Source organism: Ursus americanus, chromosome 8, assembly GCF_024610735.1.
Source record: "Ursus americanus isolate L20-20 chromosome 8, mUrsAme1.1.p, whole genome shotgun sequence".
NCBI lineage: Eukaryota > Metazoa > Chordata > Mammalia > Carnivora > Ursidae > Ursus > Ursus americanus.
In genome coordinates, this window is record NC_142134.1 from 80355745 (window position 1) to 80373655 (window position 17911).

General features: G+C 59.9%; 1 protein-coding gene across 1 annotated transcript in view; it reads right to left on the bottom strand.

The window, feature by feature from the left end:
- Positions 1-9134, bottom strand: part of ABLIM2 (actin binding LIM protein family member 2) — a 147372-nt gene extending 138238 nt beyond the window's left edge. The window contains 1 exon segment of the mRNA XM_087864312.1: positions 8953-9134. Coding sequence (XP_087720438.1) covers positions 8953-8962 — 10 coding nt within the window. The 5' untranslated portion in view covers positions 8963-9134.
- Between the last annotated feature and the right edge of the window lie 8777 nt (positions 9135-17911).

A 17911-nucleotide genomic window follows, 5' to 3' on the forward strand; every position in this document is an offset into this window, starting at 1 on the left:
GAGGTTGGGATTCAAGTGGGACACTGACGAGGAGAGGAAGGCTAAGGGAGGTCCAAGAGGGTGATGTGAGCAGGGATGATGTGGGTTTGGAACCAGGAGCTTACCAGGCTCGAATCCTGGCTGGCGAGTTACTGGACACAGCACACGTGTGCAGCCCCAGCTTCCTGAATAACCAGGAGTCACATTCGGAACGTGTGCCCCTCGTGCCGGCCCCAGCCACCCAGTGTGCTGTGCACCCTGCCGGGCATCCAGAGCCTGGGGCACGACCCCCCCTGCCCGGACAGAGAGGCCCACGGGAGCTGGAGTGCGAGCCTGGAGGTTCTCAGTAAACACTGACCCCTCCTTGCCCCTCCTCCCTCAAAGGGCAGTCCTCCCTGGTTCCTTATTCATGAAGGTGCTCCCGGAACCCCTCCAGCAGCAGGAGGTCCTGGCGGTGTGCGTGCACGGATACGACACAGCCCCACACCACTGAGGAGGTCTGGAACAATCCCCACTTTGCAAAATGCTACCGCCCTCCTCTCCCTGGGCCTCCAGACCCAGCAGTGGGGAAGGCAGGGAAGGCGGGCCATCTGTCTGAGCGTCAGGCAGCTGCTGTGACAAATGGTCACAGACGTACAGGCTTAAAGCAGACGTAATCCCTGACAGGTCTGGGGGACAGAGTCTGGACTGGGCCTGCGGAGCTGGGTCCTCCTGGAGCCTCCGGAGAAGCCCTTGCTGGCCCTTTCCAGCCTCGGGAGGCACCCTGGCTCCGAGTTCGGGGCCCTCCTCTGTCCTCTCTCCCCTGACCTCTGCCTCCTCCCCATTGCCTCCCTCGGCTCAGGGTCCCTGATCACGAGAGGCCCACCGGGTAGTCTCCCCAGGGCGAGGCCTCTAACGGAATCACATCTGCGAAAGTCTCTCTCCAGCAGATGCTGGTTCCGGGGATCAGGACAGGGACATCTCCTGGGGGCCATTACTCAGCTCCCCCCAGCCCCTCAGAGGGGCAGCGCCTGGCCCTGGGCCACACCACTGCCAAGCCAGACCAAGTCCTCAACAGGAAACCCCAGCTCCGGCCACTGCCCCCAGCTCTGTCCACTGCCCCCAGCTCTGGCCACTGCCCCCAGCCCTGGCCACTGCCCTCAGCCCTGGCCACTGCCCTCAGCTCCGAGGAGGGCGGGCTGCGTCACAGACAGTTGGGAGCTCTGGTTGAAGCCGGGAAGATTGAGGAGGAGGAATCCCAGGGTGGGGGGCAGGGAGGCAGGCAGGTAAAGCAGCAGGAAAAGCGCAAGCAAGGTTGTTTGGGCATCAGGAGCGAGGACAGCACGTTGCACACAGTAGGTGCTCAATAAATAGTTGCCAAAAGACTCAAGGAGCATTCTGGAATGGCTTTGAGCCCTTGAGGGCTGCTGAGAGCTGGGAACAGAGGTGGCCCCGACCCGGGCTGAGGCGGGACTGTACCCAGGCCCCCGTGGGAGCCACCGTGGGAGTGGCAGCAGAGGTGACACCTGTCCTCGTCCCACCGCTAGGTCTCCTGTGGCAGATGGGGACAGGTGCTCACTGACCCCTCCGCACCGCAAGCCCATACGTCTGTCATTTTGCTTTGCAGCCCGAGGCCTCCAAGCCCGGTGGACACTTGCTCACTCCGCGCAGGGGAGGGCGGCACTGTGCTCGCCCAGGACCGGCCCTCCACCCTGGAGGTTAAAGACCCCAGCATCCCACTCCCCACCCAAGGGACAGTTCTGAGGAGCAGGCCCACCACGGCTGCCCACCCATGCAAACGCCCCTCCTCTCCCCTCCTCTCCCGTCTCAGCCCTTGCCCTCTTTATTTGTGCTTGCTGGGGGCATTTCCCCGGCAATCCACCTGCATCCATGTCCTTGTCACCAGGGGAAGCTGAACCCAGGCCATGGCAAGGCACAGGGGTGGGGTCATACTGAAGCATCTGAAATTGAAGTGGGGGCCATGGGGACAGTCCTGGCCATTCCTGCTCCTTGAATTTCATGCCCAATTGTGGCACTAATGGGGACTTGGAGACGTCGTGTCTCAGTAAGATGCTGGGGCCACCGAAGCCCGAGGAGAAGCAGAGGGTCAGAGAGAGGCCTGGCTGGGAGCCCTTGGCCCAGGACGACGGTGAACACTGGGGAGGCTGAGCACGAAGAGGGGCCCCAAGGTCCATCGTCCATTCATCCCTTCCCTGGCCAGATGCTCAGGAAACACCTGTCACGGGCAGCCTGTGGGGGCCCTCCGGGCGAGCATCTTGAGGGCCCCCTGAGCTTTGCAGGGTGTGGACAGCTGGGACAGAGACCGCTTCACCTGCTTCCTGGTGCACTGCATGCCCAACGCCCTCGAGCAATCAGAAAGAGCAGGAGGTGGCATCTCCCCTCTGCAGGTGGGGAAACTGAGGCAAAGAGCAACGACACAATGCAGTCGCTGGGTCACAACTAGCAAGTGACGAATGGGACCAGAGCCCAGGTGAGCCTGACCCCAAAGCCATCAACCATACTTTCCAAGCTGTCAAGACGGCCTCCCTGGTAACTTAGAAATCTTCAGGCAAGGCAAACGGCATAGGACAGAACCTCTTTCGTACAGGCCTGGCTCGCCACCAGCCTAGAAGCCCACCAGGGGCAGAAGGCGCCCAGGACCAGCTGCGCACCTAGTGGGGCTTGTTGACGGTGGCATCTAGGGGAAAGCGAGTGCCACAGGATCCCGGCACACCTTCCACGTTCCCCAGTCCTGCCCACGGACGAGGAGGACTCGGGTCTCCCGGCTCAGGCACCAGACAGACACTCACAGACGTGGCTTCCCTGGCAGGCTGCAGAGAAACCCCTTATATCAGGAAGCCTCCAAGTAAAGGGCAAGTGCTTCCTGCCACGAAATTGTCAGACAAGGTCTATGTGGCAGAAAAGGATGACAGGGGCCCATGGTTCCCTGAAAATGCTGGCTTAGCCTCGAACCCAGACAAATCACTCTGGGAACAGTGGAGGAGACAGGGTTGTCAGAAGCGGGTCACAGCCCTGAGGATGGTGGTAGCCCCCATCTTTACAGATGGGGACCCTGAGGCCCAGAGAGGGAAGACAGCCTGCCTGAGGTCACACAGCGTCCGGGTGAGTGGGGCCGGGACTCCCAGGAGCTCAGGCACCAGCAGTGGGGCTGGGCCGGGAGCTGCAGCCTTGGCACAGGACGGCCGTGGCTGTTGCCTTGCAGCGGGCACGGGCAGCTCTAGAAGGCCTCGAGGACCTGCCGGAAGGGAGAGCTGGGGCCAGAGGGTCAAGGTTACAGACAGGCACATGGGCTTGACATGGTGAAATGTCCGTCATGCTCTGCGCTTCTGGAAGTGGCCCCTGGGCTGTGCCAGGCCCCAGGCGGGAGCCCCTGGAGAAGGCAGAGGAAAGAGCATGCCCTCGAGGCAGACAGAGCAGGTGTCAGTCTGGCTCCGGGCAGGCAGGTGCCACAGCAGGAAGATGCAAATATGGTTCACGGCCCAGCTGAGAAGATGGGCCCTCTAAATCCCCTGTCGGGACGAAACACTATCACGATGTCCCAAATGGTCAAGCCTTATCCATCCCACTCAGCCCCACACCACGAGGGGGCTGTAAATCGCCCAGGGAAGCCGGCTCTCGCAGGCATGGGGGCGGGGTGGGGGCAGACAGACAGAGCCCACCCGGTCGGAAAGATGAGCGTCTGGGCACACCGGGGTTCACGTCCAGCTCCGCTGTTCACAGGTGGTGTGGCGTGCTGCCAGGCAACGGACAGCCCCTGCTGGGCATCTGCTCCCCCACCTGTGAGCAGGGACGCCCCAGCCCTTGAAGCTGTGAGAGGGTGTAAGAGCATCAGGCCAGGCGTGGGGCCCGAGGGAGCGTCCCCGGAGCCGCGGCTGCCGTGACACTGAAGTAGGGTGCTGCCCGACACCCTAGAGACTTCAGGGATGGAAACATCCCCAAGTAAACAAAGACGCTCCGCTCAGGTTGCCGGGCCCCGCGCCCTCGCAGCCTCGAGGCCTGCTGTTCTCAGCCCATCCGGGCTGGCCAGTCCCTCAGCAGCTCGCAACGCGGTCATCATCCAGAAACGGGCTGCTATCTGAACACCGCCCGTGCTCTCCTGTTGCAACTACTTTAACTGCCCTTGCCAGCCTCTCCCACGTGTCAGGACCTGCACCGTTGGTCCCTACCGAGACCCCGGGGAAGGGAGCCTCAGAAGCGCAGAGAGGGCCGATGATCTATAATGCTAGTGGGGGCAGAGCTGCAACGAGCCCGACAGGCCCGATTCAGGGGAGGCCGTACCGCGTCCTGCAGGGCAGGAGCAGAACCAGGGGTGCGAGGAAGCCCCGTGTCAGGGCAGAGGAGGGGCCCACGTCCTGGCAGCTGCTGCCATCAGCAACCGTGGCCAGTGCCAGGACAGACCCCACCGGCCGGACCCCTTCCCACCCTCTCCTTTCGTCACCCGGATGTGCCCGTTTTCTCCGGCCAGCTCGCAGCTCTCCCGCACTCCAGAGGACGCTCTGGAGGGTCAGGGCGTTAGACAGGTGACTTCTCCATGACCAAAGGTCACGCTCCCTTTTCTGGGACAGTAAGACCCGACTCGCCAAAAGTTCACCAAAGTCAGAGCAGATTCCAGAAGACATGCCAACGACCCCCAAACTACCTCATTGACAGAAACCGTAAAGAATCAAAGGGGCTCGGGTGGCGGGTGAGGGAGCAACTCTGTACATCAGAGGAAAGAGATCGGAGCTGAGCCAGGGAGCGCCAGCTGGGTCTTGGGCAACAACTGTCCTGTTCAGATGCAATTTCGGACTTTCTGGGTCAGGGTGATTTGTCTTCGGCTGCATCTAATTCAGATGGAGTCGCTCAGGGGGCCGGGCACCAGTCCCTGCCTGTGGGAAGCTCCTGAGTCCCGTCCACCTCCACTCCGAGCCAAAGGACAGCAGCGCCTGCGGCACAGAATGGTCTGGGCCTCCCACCGAGTCATGGACTTTCCACGCGCCCTCTTTAGACCTGGCAGCACTGCTCCCTCATTTTCACTGGATTTTTAATTGCAAAAGAGAAGCACACATCACCATGAAAAGTTCAGAAAGTCGCAGAAAGTATAAAGACGCAGATGTGGGAAATACCTCTTTCCCCTCTTTACGCTAGAGAGGGAGACCACTGTGAACGTCTGGACGTGCGTCCTTCCAGATTTTCCCCCTTTACTGTGCTTGCAGACTCGAGATCACAGTGGGACGTACGATTCTGCCATCCGCTGCTTTCAGAGTTAAACTGGTTTGCTTGAGCACCGCTCCTCACATTAAAATCTCCTCACACACTGTTGGCTAGAATGCGCCCCCCACTCCCCCCGAGCGTGAGCAGCTTTGGCGGGAGGTGGACTGTGTCTGCTCCTGCTGGGCCCACGGTGCGTGGGCGGGAAGCCTTTGGCCACTGAATGAGGGACCGCACAGCTGGCTGATATCCGTTGCTCCCCTCCACATTTGGGCAGCCTCTGACTTTCCGTCGTAGTGACGTGAACATCTTTGTGGTGATGTCCTTGTCCACACTTGGGTTAGGTGAAGAGACGGGTCTCTGTTTCAGAGACCCAGGGCTGTGCCAACCAGAGTAGGGGACTGGGGCTCGGGGACTGGGGCTCAGGTCCTGGCTCTGCCACACTCTCTCCTGGAGCCTGGACAGTGGCTTTTCCTTCTCTGGGCCTCAGTTTCCCCTCTGTGCATGGGAGTGGGTTTGGATGGCAGCATCTTCTAGGTCCCTTCCAGCTCCGGAATCCTAACCTGGCAGCCGTGAGCACAAGACGGCTGAGCCAGCCCCCCGGGCTCTCCACCTGGTCCTGCCCCCGTTATGGGCTGAATTACGTCCCGCTGAAGTCCTAACCGCTAGGACCTCAGAATGTGACTGTATTTGGATAGGGGGACTTCACAGAGTAAGTAAGGTAAAACGAGGCCAGGCAGGTGGTCCTAATTAAATATGACTGGTGTCCTTACAAGAGGAGGAAATTTGGACACGCATATACTTAAGGAAAGCCCTGTGGACACAGAGAGAAGACAGCCATCTACGAGTCAAGAAGGAAGGTGGCAGGGGCGCCTGGGTGGCTCAATCATTGGGCGTCTTCCTTCGGCTCAGGGCCTGATTCCAGGGTCCTAGGATCGAGCCCCACATCAGGCTCCTCCGCTGGGAACCTGCTTCTTCCTCCCCCACTCCCCCTGCCTGTGTTCCCTCCCTCACTGGCTGTCTCTCTCTCTCTGTCAAATAAATAAATAAAATCTTTAAAAAAAAGAAGAAGGAAGGCGGCAGCGGGAACCAACCCAGCCCACACCTTGAACTTGGACTTCGGCCTCCAGCAGTGAGAGAATAAACGTCTGTGGTTTAAGCCATCCTGCCCGTGGTGCTTTCTTACCCGACCCTGGCCGACCAGCACAGCCCGCCGGGAGCCTCTGACCACCTGGAGGGCTCCCATCTGCCAGGGTGCAGCCACCGGGGATGGCATCTAGGCCCAGAGAGAACATGGGGCTTGCTCAAGGACCTGGCACCAATGGGGGCAGAACTGGCCCTGGAGCCCCTCCCAGCTCAGGTCCCCTCTTCGGCCCCACCTTGCCTGTTGTGACTCCAGGGATTGTCACGTTATGAGGCCACCGCCACAGACCTCATCTACTAGGTCCCATACGCATGGGCCAGGGCTGCAGGCAGAGAGCTAAGGGCATTCCCTCCATACAGTGGGGAAACTGAGGCACAGGGAACCCATAGGGAGTGCACTGGATTTGGATCTAGGCCTGACACAGAATGCCACTTCTGACAATTTCCCTGGCCACCCGAAATCAATGAGCCACAAAACAAGTAGGCAAATACGTGAGGCCCTGAGGCCACACCAGGCCGTCTCAAAGGCGCCATGGGTCACCTGACTGAAGGAAGCCATGGCTCAGCCTGGCAGCATGAAGGAGAGGGGAGCCTCCAACCCGGGGAGGTTTACAGGTTGCCTCAGGCTTTGACCCGAGGGCCCATGTGGGCAGCTGGACACTGGACCAGATGATGCCCGCCCACACCGGCTGGCACCAAGTTCCCAGACAGTGTAAGTCTTCTTGGCGGGAGCGTCAGGGGACCCGCCCTCCTTGATGACAGAAGCCCCTGGCCCGCCAGACATGCCCAATGGCCAGACGCGAGAGCCGGGAGCCGGGCACTGGGGCCACGCTCTCCCCCACTGCGGGGTAGCCTGGGGACGCATCGGGGCAGGAGCTGCAGGAAGACGGGGAGCAGGCTAACTGGCAGTTCCGAAGGGCTGAGCTAACTCACGGAGACTGAGGGGAGCGTGACCCTCCGGCAGTGACCATCACAAGCCACTGAGGACCTACTATGTGTGCAGTTTCCCACTCGAATCTCACCGTCCACAGCACTGCTTTCACACGTCAGGAAGCCGAGCTCAGGAAGTTGCCACCATTTGCCAGATCGCAATTTGCCACCAGGCAGACAGTATGGTGCAAACCCCAGGCCCCTTGCTCGTTCGAATCAGGCCACTACCCCAACAGACCCCAGTGCCCACATAGCCCTTCTCCCAGGACAACCACAAATGCCAGTGCTCCTTCCAGGGCTCCCCCTGATTACAGGGGCGACCAGAGGTAACAATTATGATCACAGAAAGCCTAGAATTACCCTGTGTGCACCCTGCCATTATCCTCACCTGCCATTAGATAAACGTGTCTGGAGGTTCTGCCAGGTCTCAGGGTGCCCTGCTCCCCAGCCACCTCCAGATAAGAGGCTGGCCATTTCAGAAATCCTTTTCTAGAGAATTCTGCCTCCCGCTGCCTGCCATTTGCTCTCAGCCACTCTCCCAACGCCCACGGCCAGTGTGGTCCCTCCTTCCCAGGTTGGAGGGGGAGGGGACGATTTCCCCGGTGAGATGGGTCCCTGGAAACAGCCCCCCTAAACCCAGAGCAGGGAGCAAGCACTCACCAAATGCACACTACCCCCCACCCCAGTCCGATTTTCCCCCAGCTTGTCCAGACTTTTTTCTGCACCATGGCCAAGGGCCATACTGCAGTCTGTGGCCAGACAGGCTCAGAGGAAAGATCACAGGAGTCAGGGAGCACCAGGTTCAAATCCCCACCCCGCTGCATGAGCTGAGCAAGTGACTCAAGCCTGGTGAGCCTTGGTAGCACCCTGAAAAATGGGGTGTCAGCCCCTCCCTGACGGGGAATGTAGGGACTAACCCTCGGCTCAGTGCGGGGCCACAGGAGACTCTCAAAACCGGGCTCCTCCGGCCGGTCGCGCATCAGACTTTTCATGCCAAGGCCTCCCTGCTGTTGGTCTCAGTTTCCCCAAGCGCAATAGGCGCGGCTGGCTTGTGACGCCGTGGGATTTTCCAGGGCCCGCACAGAGGCTGTCAGATCCGGTGGGTGCGGCGGGAGGCAGCAGTGGGGATGCGCGGGGGAGGGGGGAGGCGGAGAGATGCTGACTGGAGGGAGATGGGGCGGGCCGCACACACCTGCGGGCTCTGGGCCCCCAAATCTACAGCAGGCGAACCCAGGGCGCCAGGGGTTGGCCTGACGCCGCCCCCCCCCCCCCGCTCAGGCGGAGCGAGAGCCGCGCAAGGGCGGAGCCCCCTGCAGCAAAGCCCCCCGTGTGATCACACCTCTCCGTAGCAGGGTCTATGGCGGCCCTGCGCCCCTCACCCATACCGGTCGCCTTCTGCGACCTGCAGCGACCCGGGACTCGTGAGAAGCAAAAAAAGTGGCGCCTTCCAGACAGCCAAGCGCAGCCATCCTGGCCGACGCGGTGGGAAGGGGGTCCCCAGCCCGCGCTGCAGAACTGCACGCACCCCGGGCTCAGGGGCAGAGGGCTGCGGACAGGCCCCTAGGGTTTGCAAGACCCTGGGGTAAAAGTTGGGTACAGCACTGGGTGACTTCCCTTGCGCTGCAGGTGCAGCCCCAGAATGCCTCTACAGCTCTTGCTGCGCGGCGATCCAGCTCAGGGACGTGCCGGTCCCTCGGTCCCCACACTCACCTGCACTCATCTCAGCGGTAGCTGGGAAGCGGGCGGTCCGGCGCTGCTGCAGCCGGACGCTCCTGTCCGCAGGTGCCGCACCCGCGCGATCGCCAGCCGGCCCGCCGGTCGGCCGGCCCTGGGCAAGGTCCGCGCCCGCCCGCAGAGCCGCCGCAGCCCCCCGGCGAGCCGGCCCCGCCCCGCCGGCCCCGCCCCCTCCGGCCCCGCCCCTAAGCGCAGCTCTGCCCGCCCCGCCCCGCCCCCGCCGCACCGCGGGCGGGACGCACCCTGGGAAGTGTAGGCGTAGCACCCCTGCCGCTCCGCCTTCGTCGCTCAGCTGCCGCATGGATGGACTACAAGTCCCGGCAGGCAGCGCGCCCCACGCACGCGCAGGCAGGCGACGCCGCTGCCTCCTCCCTCAGCCGCTTGATTTGTCTCTTCAGGGCTGCCTTCGCGGCCTGGCTGGCGTTCTGGCTGGCAGCGGCTTTCGGGATCCCGGGAGTGGCGCGGAGGGAGACCCAGGGACGGAAGCTTGGTGTAGCTCTTCTTGTGTCGTGGAGCTGCAAGGGGCCCGAAGACCGTCTGGACCACCCCCCCACCTTCCCTAGTTTGCAGACAGGGAAACTGAGGCTGGGCGAGGCGCGGGCTGGGATTTTGGCGCTGGGCTCCTGACTCCCAGTCTAGAACACCAGGTCGCCGGCTCCCGGCGCGCTGCACTGTCTGGCGCCCGAGGACGGGGGTGCGTCCTACCCCATGGCAGTCCTGGGGCCCCAGCGCCCTGCTGTCACCTGCTGCCCTCTGTGATGTCAGGCGCCCAGCACAGGGCGGGGTCTTGGTACAGGAGAGGGAAAGACTAGGGTTGGGCGTCAGGAAATCAGGGGGAGCAGGTGGAACCCGCTGGTGCGTGGTAGTGACAAAAGGGGACTTTGGGGTTCAGGCTGGACTGGGGCTAGCATTCAGGAGGGACCTGGTGTGGCGGGCCGAGGTGGCAGGAGGACATTTGGCTTGGGCCAAGGCTCTTGAGAGATGCTGACCGCTGGAAATACGGACTCTAAATGGAATACCGATGCAGGAGCCGATATTCTAACCTGCCCTCAGCGGCATCCACCTACCCCAGACGGGGGCTCAGGGAACAGCCCAATCCCGCAGAATCAGCCATAGGCCAGGCCAGTCAGTGCCCGCCGCACACACCCTAGCCTGGCAGGGTGGCTAGGTCTGCAGCAACAGGCTCTAATCCCTGCCCACCCGGGACTTTCTCCCAGAACATAAGTGCACTGTGATGGAAGGAGCACTAGAAAGGATCCGGTGTCTTCTTCCTGACCCAGCTTGCCCTGTCAGTGCGACCTGGAGCAAGACCCTTCCCCTATGTGGGCATCAGGGCGGAAGCTGAGTGGAGGAGCTACCAGGGGCTGAGAGCATTACATTTGGGTTGTTGGTCTTGGTTACGGCAGCTGCAGGCCAGCAGGGGTGGAGGCCCGGGGGGGCTGCCCACCTGGTGGGGAGCCTGGCTTCACCTGCTGGTGCAAGGTGCCTAACTCTGCCTGTGTTCAGCATCCAGCTGGACAGCGTTCCCACCTTTTTAGGGCAGTTGTGAGGATGACACTGGTTTGAGCATGTCGTGCGCTGCTCAGAGTGGAGATCAGTAAACGTCTTTGACATTATCCTGCCTTTATTAGTAAGATTCTCAGTGCCTCGCACGTGGCCTTTTACGATGGGCACTCTGCACACACCTGTTGAATGAAGGGAGAGAAGGATGGAGGAAGGAGAGAGGGTGGGAGCATGCCTGCCACCGCTCACCCTCCTCAGGGAGCTCTCTGCCAAGTCCCCCAGTCCTGCTTCTTCCCTGGCAGAAGCATCAGCCTCGTCCCACCCTCCCCACCCCTGCCCCTGTGTCTCTAAAGGCTCCTAAGAGCCTCCTGGAAGCGTATGATTTCCCCCACAGAGCCTGGTCAGGATGGCAGGGAGGCCACCATCGCACCAGTTGGCTGTGGGAAAAACCACAGTGTGGATAGGCACTTGCTCCCGTGAGTCAGAGGGTGGACATGCGTGGCCCGGCTCCTGGCTGGTCCTAGAGCTCAGCCTGCTGTGTGGCCACCCCAGGCCTCCCCATGGAGCTGGCCTCCCCTCTCTGAGCAGCCGCTGTCCAACAGAGCAGCAACAGGGGAGTCACAGCAGTTCTCAACCTGGAAGGACCTCAGGGTCCTGTGATTCTGGCACATTGTTTCATGAGGGCAGAGCCTAAGGCTCAAAGTGGTCCTTCCCAGAGTCACCCAGCAAGTTAGCAATACAGGGAGGGGGCTTGACCTAGGTCCTGTAGCTATGCCACCAACCCTCTGCCCTCGCTGAGCGGGTCCCTGAGCAAGGGGAGCTCTCCCTGGGGCAGGCCTGCTCGTGTGTCCCTTTCCTCCTGCACAGCACCCGCGGACGCTGGTTGACCCAGACTTTGGTTCTCATCCCCAGTGCTGTGAACCAGGTGTGACCTCAGGCAATTTGCCTGCCCTCTCTGTGCTTCATTTTCCTTATCCTTCAAAGCAGTCTCAACCCAAGTAGGACTTGTTAAAGGGTAACGGAGTAATACACGTGCCTGGCAAAAAGCCAGGGCTCCATAAATGATTGTCGTTATCGTTATTGTTAGTAAAACAGACCTGGGAGAGGTTCGTGCCCTCACTTCCCCCCAAAGACTGTTTTCTTTTTTCATGTGTATTTCTTATATCCATCCATCCGTTCACCATCCATCATCCATCTACCTGTCCGTCCATCTATCCATTCACATTTTTTACAAAGATTTTATTCATTCGTTTGAGTCAGAGAGAGAGAGCATGAGGAGCAGGGGAAGAGGGAGAGGGAGAAGCAGACCCCCTGCTGAACCAGGAGCCTGACATGCGGCTTGATCCTAGGACACGGAGATGACGACCTGAGCTGAAGGCAGACGCTTCACCATCTGAGTCCCCCAGGCGCCCCGTCCATCCACACTGATTGGACACCTTTAGTGTACTGATCACTGTTCTAGTGAAGAAAACAAGAATTTGTTTCTCAAGTCACGTGATTCACTGTAGAAAATGCTGCCACCTGAGGCCCTGAGGGAGGGGGTGTCAGAGGGCCTCCAAGGGGCTCCTCGACACAAGGAGGTCCCAGACAGACTAACAGTCAAACCAAGACCCTCTGCTACGTATTAAAAGTATGTACATTCAGGGACAGCTGGGCCTGGGTGGGTGTGGATGCAGAAGGAGCCATAAAGTGGTGGGAGCTGGCCCTCCTCCCCCCACCCTCCTCCTGCCAGGCTCACACCGCCCGCAGACAGAGGGATGCCTTCCTGCCCCCACCCTCGGCAGGCAATGTAGGGGCCTCACGTGCTCCTTGGGGGCCCTTCCCACCTCAACATTTCATTGGGGGGGATCCCTTCAAACCCCTCAGAGGAGGGCGCCCCAGGCAGTGGCCCTAGGCACTGCCTCCCTGCCCAGCTCCATGCCCACTCTTGCCAAGGACGCCTTTGCCCCATCAGTCCCACCTCGGAACTCACACGGTCCATTTGGTTTAATCCTTCCATGACCCTTGAAGCAGGGCTGTGGTCTTCTACCCTAGAGGCTTGGAAAGGGGACAGAGTCTGGCCAGGCCTCACACGGGAAGTGCAGAAAGGGTTCAACTTTCCAGGACCCCTGTGGACGAGGTCTGGGAGGTGGGCGCTGGGCGCTGCCACGGCCGCCCTGGGGTCGGGAGGCTCTTGGGTGTGGATGCTGCTTTGTGGTGGCGCTCGAAGGGGGATGGCGGTGTCATTGGGCTAAGATGACCAAGCCAGGCAGGTGCCAGGTTGCACGGGGGCCAGGAGGGGACGGTAAGAGCCTCTGGGGAAGGGGTCTTTTCATGATAAATGCTCCCGGGACAAGCATGGGCACCTGTCACTATTCCACGGGCCTACAGGTTGCTTCAAAATTAGAGGCATTTGTCCTGAGAATGTGTATTGCCTTTTTGTGAAGCACGAAGGCCTTGGGAAGTACAGAACGTTGCGCGGTGGGGCGGGTCTGGCACGGCCAGGTGGCAGTGCTGACCTCAGCAGACTGGGTCAGGTAGAGCTTTTGGTTGCGTTTCTTGACGCCAGCCCAGGAGGGGCTGGGAGGGAGAGGGGCCAGCAACCCATGGGCCAGGGGGCTACTCCTATCGAGCAGAAGAGCCCGGATGGAGGGGTTTTGTCTCACCCCCAGGGGGCCGGCCTTATGCTCAGGTGCTGGGAGCCAAAGGTCAGTGGAAACTGCCCCTGGAGAATGCCCAGGGCCAAGCCAGGTGGGCGAGCAGTCAGGACCTGGGACAGCTCAGTGCCAGCGAACCCATCATCATCCCCATTTTGTAGACAGGGAAGCTGAGGCTTTAGATTACCTGACTGCCAACTATTCCCAAGTGGAAGAGCTGGGATGCACATCCAGGCCCTTTTGAGGAGGCTGTGGGCTCTGGCGCCGTGCCCCGGGTCTGGCATCACAGCTAAGAGGCACTGGGGAGGCCAAGTGACCAGGCTGAGCACCGTGGGCCAAGGATGGGGTGCACGGCCAGAGGGACCTACCCCTCCGGATCCGAGCCGTGCCAGGCCCGTTGTCCCCAGGGCTGCTGGGAATGCTCCCACCCTCACCTGGATAGCACAGCCTCACCCTCCAGACTTCAGTGGAAATTCCCTCCTTGGAGGAGGCCCCTGACTAAGCCAGGGGCCACTTCTGCTCCCATGGCCTTGCCGGTCACTGCCACATCACTCCCCAGTCTTGCCATGTGGTTCCTATCTGGCTCCTGAACCAGACATCAGGCCTGCCAGGCGAGACTAGGTCATCCTGGGGTGTCCAGCACATCCCAGGGTCTCCAGAGCAACCTGGGGTGTCCTGAGCATTTCAAGGTCTACAGAACATCCTGGGGTCTTCAGCACAGAGGAGAATAGCCACTGACCTATGGAATCAACATATTCCCCACGTGGTCCCCTAGCCACCTCTCACTCAACATATGGGAAGGAAAAGAGGTCATATTCCCCTGAGACCCCGCCCAACACACCCGAGCTCGCCCTGGGTCTGCTCAGGCTTCCCACAAGTTGCTTCCGCAGAGAGCAGCATGAGGTGGCCGGGCTCCCCAGGGGCCTGGTCTAGAAAGGTGTTACCCTGAAAACCCAACTGTGCAGAAACCCCCCAGTCAAAGTCACAAGCCGTGGGAGAGGACCACGTCCGGTGGCCATGGATGACCATGGGGCCCCTCCAGCCATGCTCGCGCCAACACTGTAGGGTTCTCTGACCTTCCTCCACCTCCAAATACAGCCCGAAAATTGATTTCCTTCACAGCCAAGTGGGGAAACAAATGAAATATGATTTCATTGTGGGCTCTTTCTGACCACTCAATAATTTAAAAGCATGCCATTTGAAACCCAGAGTAAAAATACCATGTGACTCACATCCTGGTGCCTTGCTCTCTCTAATGCACATCCACACACCTGGACCGGCCAGCCTGACCCCGCCATTGCACACCTGCAGCTCACCTGAGTCCCCTGGGCAGGTGGCAAGGGGACGTGTGCTGGGGTGGGTCACAGGCACCCTGCCCGTCCGCAGCGGCACGTCATCCCACACTTCCATCTGCCCCGTTCACTCTGAGTGTTTTGGTGGCCTGGGCAGTGTTCAGCTGTCATGGAACAGTCTCGAGCTGGCTGGTCGTGGTGATGGACAGAAGTAGGAGACATGGGCCTGATTCTGGAAATGACTCCGTGCAAGACCTGCCAGTCAAAAAGCCCTTTTTTTAGTTAAATCGTGTGCTCATGCAGCAGAGACAGACGAGGAGAGCCAGGAGAGAGGGAGAGGGAGAGAGAGAAGAGCGAGCTCAGAGGCAGGGGGTCCTGTGCTGGGGAAGAGCCGGCTGGTTTGCAGACAGAAAGCGCCGACCCTGTGGCTGTGTAACAAAGCACCACAAAGTAGCCATTTCAACAACAGAAATTTCGGGGTGCTGGGCAGCTCAGTCGGTGAAGCATCCGACTCGTGATCTCAGCTCAGGTCGTGATCTTGGGGTCCTAAGATCAAGCCCCAGGTCAGGCTCCGAGCTCAGCTGGGAGGGAGTCTGCTTGAGATTCTCTCCCTCTGCCCCTCCCCCTAGTCATGTGTGTGCACCCTCCTCGCTCCCCCTGAAATAAATAAATGAATCTTTAAAAAATAAATAAATAAACAACAGAGATTTGTCCTCCCAGGGTCCTGGAGGCCAGATGTCTGAGGGGCTCCCCACTCCCAGGGAGGGTCCTTCCTTTGGTTTTCCCAATTCCTGGGGGCTCCCAGTGATCCTTGGCACCCCTGGGCTGTGGCTGCCCCACTCCAGTCTCACCTCCCTGTGTGCCCCTCCTCTTCCTGTAAGGACCCTAGTACTTGGGTTTAGGGCCCAACTCCAGCACGGCCTCCTCTAGTCACACCCATGAAGACTGTCTTCCCTAACAAGCTCTCCTCGAGGCTCCTGAGGGTTGAGACTTGAGCATTTCTTTGGGGGGTTCCCTCTAGCCCCACGTCAAGCCCCATGAGCACCTGGGAGGAGAGCTTCGGGTCTAAGGCCTCCTAGTGGGAGACGAGAAAACTGGGACTCAGAGGAACGAGGTCACCCTGGGAGCCAGGTCCCAGCGGGCCAGCGTCCGCTGCGTTCCCAGCTTGCTGATGCCAAGGTGGGCACCTGGACACGCAGGGGATGCCGGGGCAGCCCTCCCAGACAGGAGACCAGCTCTCGTTCTGGGCCATGGAAGGCTCCATTCTGAAGCCTCACGCAACACCTCCAAGCCTCTGGTCCCACATCACCGCTGAGTCCCAGGCCCATCAAACCAGACACTCATCGGCTCTTAACGCTGGAGCGCGGGCTTTGAAAGGGCGGGTTTGAGGCAGACTAGTCATTGCCTCACCTCCTGCAGGGTTACCGAGTGCTTTGCCCTCACCGCCTCTGGCCCCAGCAGCCCTTTCCAGCCTCGACACTGAGCACTACGCAGTGTTACACGCGAGGGGCCTTGGGTCGCCAAGGCTAAGCGATGTGCAGAAGTCACCCACGAGGACAGGCCTGGCTGAGCCCAGATGCGGATCCCTCCAATGACCAGCACAGGACACTCGCCACTAGAATTTTTGGGGGGCTCTGACCAAGCTGCTGCGAGCAGACACAGGACTGGTTCGATGGCAATGCCAAACGCCACCGGCTGGAGGAATACTGAAAGATGCACGTTCTGATATCTTCATAGTACACACCAAAGCGAAACAGTGCCCCCACACTAACCTTCCTGTCACCACATCATCCTCCTAGTCATGTTTCTCAGAAGAAGCGTCTATACTCGCTGTCCGCACTGCCTCACCTCCCGTTCACTCAAAAACCACCTCCCACCCCCACCCAGCCAGTCTCAGCCACACACCGAGGATCCCCCTGGGGCTCTGTCCAGTGGACAAGTCACTGCTGCTAGTGGATCTGCTATGTCTGCAGGTCCCACACCAGCCACCTTTCCTGAACACTCCATTGTCTCCTGCTCTCGCTCCTCCCAGTCCCCATCACTGGCTTCTCCCTCCCTGACCCCCTCTTGGAGGGACTCAGGACACCCCCTCCTCCCTGTGCCCTTCGTCCCTCCCCAGGCAAATGCACACACACCCACTTCTGTGATGGTCAGTTTCATGAGTCAACTCAGCCAAGCTGTGGTCCCTAGTACCATCCTTCTACTGACCCATCCATCTGTCCATCCATCCACCCACCCATCTGTCCATCCATCCATCCATCCATCCATCCATCCATCCATCCTATAACCCATTCATCCATCCATCCATCATCCATCTGTCCACCCACCCATCTGTTCATCCATCCATCCATCCATCCATCCATCCATCTATCCATCATCCATCCATCCACCCACCCACCCATCCATCCATTCATCCTTCCATCCATCCATCATCCATCCGTCCATCCATCCATCCATCCATCCATCCATCATCCATCCATCCCAGCATCCATCCATTGACCCATCCATCCATCCATCCATCTCCATTCGTTCAGTCTTTCTGGAGAACCCTGACTGATACAACCTCTGACTCTGTGATAGCCCTGGAGCCCCAAGTACCTCAACTACAGGCTCCAAACTGACCTTGGTCCTCAGCATCTCCCACCTCCTCCCAGCTCCAGAAATCGTGCCTCCAGCTATGCCATTGCTCTCTCTCTCTGACACCCGTGAATCCTTCTGAGGGCCTCCCTCCCTGGCCTTTCACATATCTGTCCTGCTTCCAAATCCTTCCACTTATACCCAGCTCCTTGTGGGGCCCTGGCCTAAGCGCCCCCTCACCTGGACAGTCACAGCCATCTGCTCCCTTCCTTGGACTGTCTGGCCTCATCCTTCACCTGGCAGTGCCCTGTTCTTGCAGATCTCAGCTCACTGCTGCTTTCCCCAGAGAAGCTCTGCAGGACTGCCCACCCCCATCATAATCTCTCCTCATGCCCTCACCCTTCCTGACCCCGCTGACCACACATACCTTCGTGTGTGCATTTGCGCATGTGTGTGCGTGTGCACACGCATGTGTAACCCCTGCTCCTCCACCAGACTGCAAGCTCTGTGAGGAGAGGGACATGTATCCTCTTTGTTGCATTTATAGCCCCCAAAACAATGCTTGGCATATAGTTGGTGCTCATTAAATACTTTCTGAGGGATCCAGGAGCAAGGGTGTGGTGGAGGAGCTGTGACAGCTCGGGGTGTCACCAGGGCATGCTAGTCACAGGGAAATGACATTTGTCACCATCATGGAGGGCAGGGAGGGAAAGGGCTGGCTGTATTCCTGAGGAGCAGCATAACTAATTCCCCTGGGGGGCAACCCCTTTGCCTCGGGCCTCAGTGTCATGGCTCTCCAAATGTTCCCTCCTCATCCCCTTCACCTGCCAGTCCTGTTTCCACCCCACTGCCTCCCACCTCAGGACACAGGTCCCATCGCTCCACTGAAAGGCTTCCCTCTTCTCTGTCTGGTCAACTCTTATCAGT